The sequence below is a fragment of the Citrus clementina genome, unplaced genomic scaffold (assembly GCF_000493195.1).
Source record: "Citrus clementina cultivar Clemenules unplaced genomic scaffold, Citrus_clementina_v1.0 scaffold_9, whole genome shotgun sequence".
NCBI lineage: Eukaryota > Viridiplantae > Streptophyta > Magnoliopsida > Sapindales > Rutaceae > Citrus > Citrus x clementina.
In genome coordinates this window covers 20,379,572-20,389,440 of record NW_006261964.1, presented here as the reverse complement: position 1 = coordinate 20,389,440, position 9,869 = coordinate 20,379,572, and the positions used below count along the sequence as shown (strand labels likewise).

At 32.0% G+C, this 9,869-nt stretch overlaps 1 protein-coding gene across 1 annotated transcript; it reads right to left on the bottom strand.

The window, feature by feature from the left end:
* Positions 1 to 3,649: 3,649 nt before the first annotated feature.
* Positions 3,650 to 7,227, bottom strand: LOC112099626 (probable cytokinin riboside 5'-monophosphate phosphoribohydrolase LOGL8). The gene is made up of 3 exons (XM_024187053.1): positions 7,137 to 7,227; positions 3,754 to 3,966; positions 3,650 to 3,693 (listed from the first exon to the last, which is right to left on the bottom strand). Exons 1-3 carry the CDS (start codon positions 7,225 to 7,227, stop codon positions 3,650 to 3,652), a joined length of 348 nt encoding a protein of 115 aa, XP_024042821.1.
* Between the last annotated feature and the right edge of the window lie 2,642 nt (positions 7,228 to 9,869).

Here is a 9,869-nt window from a genome sequence, read left to right as displayed (position 1 = left end):
CGTCTGCATTCTCCCAGCTTAATTTCATTTTTGTTGAAGGTGTGCTACAATGTAAGTGTATGGTTGTTGCTGCAATTGGGCTGTCTACTCTTGTTTTCATACGGTTTGGGCTTTTCCAGGATTTTTTTTCACTAAGCCGTTTGGAAGCTCCCAGCCTATTTTTATTTCCATTGTTATTGCTCATTTCTCTGGCCTGTAATTTCCACTTCCTGTGTTTGGGCTTCACTTGGCTCACTATTGGCCCATTATCAACTCCCTCTTCTGAGCTTATATGGACTGTGTTGTGCTTTTTCTTGAATTTTATTCCATATCCAGCAACTTTAATTTGCCATTTACATTTTCACCTTCTTTTTCTTACTCTTTTTGCTTTTCCACTCTTGTATTTAGCTTCCCATCTTGCTATGCTATGTCAACTACTGTATCACCTATATCTAGTAGCTAAAGCCGTCTTCTTGAAACTCTAGCTACTTGCATTAAATGTTCTCCACCTACTATGTCAATTTTGCTATGGACTATTGGGTCGAAAGGTTCACCCGTTTTGAGTAGTGACACGACTCAAAAGTGTATTACTCTTAAGTATAAGAGTGTCTAATTATAATATAACCTGATGAGTCCGGGGTCGAACCACAGGAAATTTTAAAATCTAGTTGTCAATTTGTTAAATAAAGAAAATTAATTGTGGGGGAAAATAAATTATTTGAAAACAATTTAAAAATATGCTAAGGTTACGAGATCCACTCTCAGTATTCAAACTATAATTTTAATACTCTCTCATTTATATTTTGCCTCACTTTTACCAGTTAATTATTATATCATTTAATTCTATGTGCGGATAAATATGGAATAAAGTACCTAAAATGCCACACTATATTAATGTGTCGACATTATGTCAAAATACAATATAGATCCAAAGAAATTTATAAATTAACATGACATAAAAATAACTAGAAAAGAATAAATAAACTTAAAAACTCATTTGAGAAAATAATAAATTTATTAGTTTGAAACATTGAACTTCACCCTTCACCTCAGTTTAATAAAATTAGCCACTCATATTAAAAGAAAACACAATACTCTTTTTATTTGATAAACTTTTTAAAATATATTACAAAGAAAATTGATACAGACGGAAACAAAAAAAGAAAAGAAAGAAAGAAAGAAAGAAAGAAATTTTTCAGCTACACCCTTGCCTATCACTCTCTCTCAGAACTCAGCTCCCTATCTTCTGGCCTCCTCATTCGCTTGCATCCCCTTGCCTTTTATAGGCAAGGGAATCATCTTTTTTTCTTTTATTTTATTAATATTAATATTTTATTTTATTTTTATATTATATATACATATTGAATTGCATGATGGTCAGGAGGCGTGATGACCTCCTGACCATCACCAACATGCTTTCCAATCCCTTTTTTTTATTATTTTTTTATTTTTAATAACATCTCCTCGATTGATGAATTCTAAATTGCTCCAGTTGTCCTTCTTTGTTCTCGCTTTTAACTCCAATTCTATCTTTATTCCTGAAAAATATTTACAAGATAAAAATTAATATATTACAAATTAATATAAAATATATTTGGGGAGTATTAAAATAATTTAGAAATAATGAGCGCATTAATCGACACAATAAGTGAAAAACTAATAATTTTATCCTTATTAAATGTATACTTTTTAGTGTCAATCACACCTCCCAACTAGCTTATTGCTAGGCCCTAGCAATTTAAGCGATAAAAGTTTAGTAAAATTTCAAACTCAAATTGAAAATCTCTTTTTTTTTGGAAAAATTGTGTTTACTTCTTTCATCAGATTAATGACAACAATCAAATAAAAGTATAAGCATTATCTTCAGCTGAAAGAAAATCACACCCGCACAAAACAGTTCAGTAAAATCCTGTAAAATAATCAATTATCAGAGCTACATTAATCAAACCACTTTTAAGAATAATACATCAAACCTCAAAATCTCACGATTAAGAGTGACTCTCTCAAAAGAAAATATACTCTAAATTAAATTGTCACTCTAAAATGGTAGATTTGAGAGAATAATAAAACAATATCACACGCTCTTACCAAGATGAAAAAATAATGCCCCAACTTAGAAATAAAATGTTCTCAAGTCCAAGAAATTAGTAGCAAATTTTATTTTTATTTTTATGCATCACCACATCTTTTAATCCATATTACTAGCTTTTACTTCAAATTATAGTTCTAAAAAATCGAGAAAGATTTTTATTAGGATGTAATGTAGGTTAGGGTTATGGCTAACAAAAAAGGTAATAGGGAAAACAAAAATATATGTTTGAAAAATAAGGAACTTTTTGGAAATTACAAGGTATTTTTTTTTTGGAATTGTTTTTTTTTGTTTTTTTATATATATATCCTCTTCTTTTTTTTTTCATAATACCATTATTAGTAATACATAATCATCCCTATTTTCAAACATAATTGGGTGGTGGAAAAACATAAAATATAAGGTGATACTCCACATTGGAGTGGGATAAGATAATATGTTATCAAATGAAAAGTTTTTTTTTTTTAAAGGCTCAAAGGGGTTAACTATGGATTCTTTATAATAGGGTTGGCTAGAAAGACTCAAACGGATCAAAGATGGCATTCTGTCATCTTTTAGGGCTTTAAATAATCTTTCATATCCACTAATTCAATGGACTTTTAGATGCGGCGGCACAAACTTTCTCTTTTTTTCACTTTTTTTAAAAGAAAATATTGAGATCTTGTATAATAAATTGTGAAGCTGTATAGGCAAACAAGGTTACTCTCTAAGGATAATAGGCTCAAAAACTCGCTTGGACTTTTCATAACATGTAAATTCCTCCAAATGACTTAATCAATTTTACTCATCCAATTTCTCAATTTACGTTTCAACATGCAAAGGGGAAAACATAGTGTAACATAACTCAAGGCCAAAGATAATACAAATACCAAAATTTAAAAATCATCATGTTATCCAATGTTAAAAGATTACACCGAAAAAAAAAACTCTTTTTTTTTGTTAAAGAAACACTAAAAAATTGGGACTGATTGTGGAAACTTAAGGGAGATGATTAAGAGAAAAAGAGAAAAAGACAGAAAACAAAAAGTTAGAAAATAATTTTTTTTGGGAAACAGAATACTAAACTTAAGAAGATGCATTTCTAGAGACACTACATTCTATATTCTGTCATCTTCGACTCTAATTTTTATCCAAAGTTAGTCTTTACAACAAAAATTAGTAAAAACATCACCAGGACTGAGACATTCCACAATTATCAACTATTCACTCCCCCCAACCTGAAGGAGATATTGTCCTCAATGTCTAAAGAAAGGAGTAGAGTTTACAAGATATTACCTGGCCACTGCTGGAAATATTTACAAACGGAGAGTTAAATCTAATTTACACTTTTTATGAGAGTTACTACCATCGTCATCAGTTGCCCAATCCAACGCCAAAGTCATGAGATCTAGCTCTGGTTTGTAAACTTGCAAAAGACGAAGTAACTCATTAGCAGTAGGAGCACAAATGAAGATTTTTTTTTTTTTGTTGAGGGCGGAATGAAATAATTTTTAATTGCATGATTAAGAAATGTTATTAAGCCATCATAAAAGTTATTAACATTTAACAAATCGATGAATTTTTTATGAATATTTAAATGGGTCAAGAAGCAAATGCAATTAGCGCCTCTAAAGTTGCAAGATCTCCTAGCAAGAAAATGAAAGCGTCAGCGTGATTTAACATTTCGAATATTCTTTCTTGCATACCTGAGACAACTAACTCTTCTCCAGTTGGTGGGTATGGTAGACATCCTAAAGGTTTTAAAGCTTTTGGAATGATGCCTAGCACTTGGCTTCCTCGAACAAAAGCAGCTTCAGAGACAAGCTTTGATAACTCTCGGTCACCTCCTCCATATACAAGATGTAGTTTCCTCTCTACTATAGCATGACCAAGATCTATGACTGCTGAACGAACTCTTTCTACTTTCCATAGCGAAATCCAGAAAGTACACAACTGTTTTTAAGTTGACTGCTTGAAGTTGCTGGCATTATAATAATTCTAAAAAGAAACAATTTGTGAGTGCTTGAAAAGGAGCTTCTATTTAAGAATCTTGGTGACGGATATAATGATATACATCTGTAAATGGGGTGGTGTGTTTGTCAAATGACGTGTGAAGCTTTTAGCTTAATAATTCAAAGGCAAACAGCGAAAAGAGAAAGCAAACAGTGATTAAATATATAAAGTCGCATAAAAAACAATAATAATAATAATGCAAAAGATAAAAGAACAGTAAAATAAAAGGATATTTACTAGTAATTGTGATTGTGTCTCACATCTTCCTTTGGTTTTACGTCCAGTAATGGCTTGAACGCCCTCTATAGGTCGAGGATAAGCTTCCCATCCAGTTTTCTTATAAACTGGCAAACATGGTCCTTTAGAGTCAGATTCCCAAGACTAAACTGTGCACTTTCCTTTTGGAATAGCTTCCACAAACTTTGAATTTCACGTTGAACATATTCGCTCATATGCGTCTCAAGAGATCGTAAGATATCATCCAACGATTGTTTACTCATGTCATCCTTAACGAATTTGATTTTATCTTCACGATTTACAGAAACCATTCCTAAAGTTTTACAACGTGACTTTTTGCAAGCAAGTCTTACACAGTGAGAACATTCAGAGGTAAGTCGCTTAGCTCTTATTTTCTTAGCAAATATACTTTAACCAAAACCAGACATGTAGGAAATGAATGGATCAGAAAACTCACCTACCAGTCGGACCTTTGCTTCAATTAACCAGCGAATGTCAGCAGGAATCTCATTGATCATTAACAAATGCAGTCGTTCACAACGAATTTTGTAAATCTTCTTAAGAGCATTTTGAGGGAGAAAAGGAAAACGTTGATGCAATTTTCGTTGTATTTCTTCCATACTTGACATTGAGGTTCAGTTATTGTGGGAAACTGAGAATACTGACTTAAAAAGTCATGGAGTACCGTTATCCGTCATTTATACGGGAGAGTGAATCAAAATAAAATGAATCAAATCTGCAAAATCAAATCAAAAATAAAGAAGAACAACAAAATAAAACAAAAACATACAAGAAATATAACTCACCTTCGTCCTTTTATTGAATTTACCTCCAGCTCCAATTGCAGATTATACTACCATCTTCTATTTCCTTGAGTTGTCTTTCTAGATCTTTCACGTGTGATACTAACTCTGGTGGTTGTAGATCCCAAATGGGATGTGATTTACAAAATTTGATCAATTTCCTCAAGTGAAATTTTACATGTAAAAGTTCTTTAAGATGTTCGAAAAGGAAACTTCTCATGGAGGTACTCATTTGGTGAGCTAAAAAACAATTGTCAAACAACACACAATTAAAGACAATGCAATGCACTCCATTCAAGGCATAAGGAAAAGGAAAAAAAATCAAACGATAAAGTAACAGTAAATCAAATTTATAAAAAGTTAAAATGAAAAGGCTTAGTTAAAATTTAGTGGGTCACTCAAATTGATTTCGGTATCTGCTTCACGCGGTTTATGGTTTCAATCTTTGACCATTAACTTTAAATGTGACACCATCCTTTGGATTCTTAATTTTTACGGCTCCATATGGATACATATTTTTTTACAACAAATTGACCATTCCACTTTGGCTTTAACTTCCTTGGAAATAAATGAAGTCGAGAATTATAAAGCAACACTTTTTGATCAATTTCAAATGTTTTTCAAAAAATTCTTTTGTCATGAAATAATTTGGTTCTTGCCTTAATAATTCTTGAATTCTCATATGCATTATTCCTTAATTCCTCAAGTTCATTTAATTGCAATTTACCCATATTACCAGCATCATCAAGACTTGAATTAAAAGATTTAATGGCCCAGAATAATTTATGTTCAAGTTCAAATGGTAAGTGGCAAGATTTTCCAAAAACAAGCCGATAGGGTGACATTCCTAAAGATGTTTTAAAAGCAGTACGATATGTCCAAAGTGCATCAGTTAGTCGAAGAGACCAATCTTTACGGTTTGGATTAACTGTCTTTTCTAAAATTTGTTTTATCTCCCTATTTGCTAATTCAACTTAACCACTTGTTTGAAGGTGATAAAGGGTAGCAACTTTATGTGTAATTCCATATTTCTTCATTAAAGACTCAAATGGCTTATTACAAAAATGCTTACCTCCATCACTGATAATGACTCGAGGTATTCCAAATCTGCTTAAAAGATTTTCTTTTAAAAAACGGATCACAATCTTGTGATCATTGTGCCGACAAGGAATCGCCTTGATCCATTTTGAAACATAATCAACAACAACCAAAATGTATACAAATCCAAATGATGATGGAAAATGGCCCATAAAATCAATTCCACAACAATCAAATATTTCAATGACAAGGATGAGGTTTAAAGGCATCATGTTTCACTTTAAAATAGACCCTACCATTTGACAATTCTTACACACTTTACAAATACATGTGAATCTTTAAATAATGTAGGCCAATAAAATTCACACTACAATATTTTTGCAGCTGTCTTTTTTAAAGAAAAATGGTCACTGCATGCTTCAGAATGACAAAATTGAATGACCCTACTTACCTCGTCGTCTGGTATGTATCTTCGAAAAATTTGATCAGGCAGTACTTGAACAGGTATGGATAATCCCAGTAAAAACTTTTCACTTCTGTTAAGAATTTCTTCTTGTCTTGGGAACTCCAGTCACATGGCATTTCACATGTTGCAAGATAATTAACAATATTAGCATACCAAGACACTTTGTTTATAGAAAATAAAAATTCATCAGGGAAATAATCATTTATGAGAGTTGTTTCAATTGAAGACTCGTTCGTAAGTCTTGAAAGATGATCTGCAACAACATTTTCAGCGCCCTTTTTGTTCTTAATTGTTAAGTTAAATTCTTGAAGTAGCAAAATTCATCGTATCAACCTTGGTTTGGCATCCTGTTTTGACATTAAATATCTCACAGCAGCATGATCAGAATAAACAATAGTGGATGAACCAATTAAATACGAATGAAATTTATCCAATGCAAATATTACAGCAAGTAGTTCTTTCTCAGTTGTACTGTAATTCATTTGAGTACTATTCAAAGTTCTACTTGCATAATAGATGACAAATGACTTACTTTCCTTTCTTTGACCCAGAACAACGCCAACGCCATAATCACTAGCATCACACATTAGCTTAAAACGTAAAGACCAATAAGGAGGTCGCATTATTGGTGCTGATGTCAAAAGAGTAATTATTCTTTCAAAAGCTTGTTGACAATCTTTAGTCCATTCAAAATGTGTCTTTTATTAGGAGGTTACAAAGTGGTCTAGATATGACACTAAAGTCTTTTATAAACCTCCTATAAAATCCTGTATGTCCTAAAAAGGAACAGACTTCTCTAATTATCTTTGGTGAGGGTAATTTTGAAATGATTTCAACTTTGACTTTGTCAACTTCAATTCTTTTTGAAGATACAACATGACCCAAGATAATTCCAGAAGTGGTCATGAAATGACCTTTTTCCCAATTTAAACTAGTTATTTTTCTTTGCACCTTTCTAAATTTTTTTTCTAGATTATCAAGACATGTATCAAAAGAATTACCAAATACAATTAAATCATCCATAAAAACCTCTAGACAATTTTCAACCATGTCACTTAAAATGCTTAGCATGCACCTTTGAAATGTTGTAGGAACATTATAAAGTCCAAAGGACATTCTCCTAAATGCAAATGTTGCAAATGGGCATGTGAATGTGGTCTTTTCCTAATCTTTTAAGGCTATAGGGATTTGATAATAGCCAGAGTAGTCATCAAGAAAGCAGTAGTAGAGATGTCCAACTACTATTTCGAGAATTTGGTTTAGAAATGAAAGGGGAAAATGATATTTTCTAGTGGCATCATTTAATTTTCTGTAATCAATGCACATGCGCCAACTAGATGGAATTCGTGTTGGGATTGGTTCACCTTTTTCATTTTTTACAACGGTTATTCTAGATTTCTTTAGTACTACTTGTGTTGGACTTACCCATTTACTATCAGAGATAGGATAGATAATTCCTACATCTAGTAATTTAAGGACCTCATTCTTTGCCACTTCTTTCATGTGAGGGTTTAGTCTTCTTTGTGGTTGGCGAGTTGTTTTAGCATTTTCCTCTAAGTGTATTCGGTGTGTGCAAATTAAAGGATTAATGTCTTTTATGTCTTTTAAGGTCCAACCAAATGCAGTTTTATGTCTTTTTAGCACAAATAACAACTTACCTTCTTGATCATGCATGAGCTGGGAAGAAATTACCACTGGATATGTCTACTGCTCTCCAAGATAGGCATACTTCAATTCTTCTGGTAAAAGCTTTAATTCGAGCTTTGGTGCTTCCTCTTCATTTGGTTTTTCAGGTTGTACTGTATCTTCAAAGTTCGATTGGTCATCGTCACTTGTAAGTACCTGCATAGAATCAAGTGTAGAACATATGTTAGCAGTATCACAATTTAATTCTTTACTTGATTTAAAAGAACCAGCAAAATAAATTTCCACAGAGTTTGAAAATTCTCATCATAAATGTGTTCCTCAATGATTGGCTCGATGATGTCAATCTCCTCATTCTCATTATCATCATCTTCTTGGTGGAGAGGTTGTTTACACATGTTGAACACATTGAATTCCAATGTCATGTTGCCGAAAGATAAAGTCATTACTCTATTCCTAGTATTAATCAAAGCATTAGTAGTAGCTAAAAATGGTCGACCCAATATAACAGGAAGTTGTTTGCATTCATTAGCAATTGGTTTCGTTTCCAAAACAATAAAATCCACAGGGTATATGAATTTATTGACTCGGACTAATACATCTTCAATTATTCCTTGGAACTTTAATCGATCTATCAGCAAGTAAAAGAGTTGTAGAAGTTGGTTTTAACTCACCGAGATTGAGTTGTTGGTACACTAAGTAAGGAGGCAAATTAACACTAACACCAAGATCAAGTAGAGCATGTCCAATTTTATGATCCCCAATAATGCAAGAAATAGTTGGACAACCAGGATCCTTGTATTTTAAAGCACTATTGGTTGAGAGAATGGAACTTACATGTTCTGCCAGAAAAGCTTTCTTTTGTACTTTATGTTTCTTTTTCACCGTGCACAAATATTTCAGAAATTTAGCATAAGAAGGTATTTGTTTAATGGCGTCCAGCAAAGGAATGTTGACCTTTGATGTGGAAGTTTGATGTGGAACTTAGAAATCAATGTCAATATTACTTCTTTTAGCAGTCGTTATATTGATGCTGAAGCACAAACTGGTGGATTCAAAGTTTATGGCACATTAACTCATAGAAAAGGAATGACAAAGAATACAGAGAGGTGCAGATGGAGATGGAGATGGAGAATGACAAAGAATGAATATGGTGGATTCAAAGTTTAGCAAAATAGGGTGGGAATCTTTTTTATTTAAATTGACATCTCTTGAACCTAAAGTTTTTTATTATGCTTGTTGAATTTTGACAATATGTTTTCTTTGAAACATATTATATGGTGATTTGATGATTACGTTAATTTTATTTATTTATTTACTTTTTTCACAAGCTTATTATTATTTCTTTATAAATTGTCATGTTCTTATAATAGTTAAATGACGACGGAGTATAAAAAATTTAGATATTGTTATTTGTGGTTGTTTTTTCTTTTTTTAGATATTTCTGTGGAAGCTCTAAGTGAAAGAAGTGATGGTAAAAAAATACAAGGTTAAGAAATTGCTATGGAAATGATTGGTTATATTGATACTTGATTTATTAATGCAGGTAAATATTAAAAGAGTGCTAGCTTAAAAAATTATAGGTTCAAATTTTACTAAAGAGCTTTTAAATGGACCATCT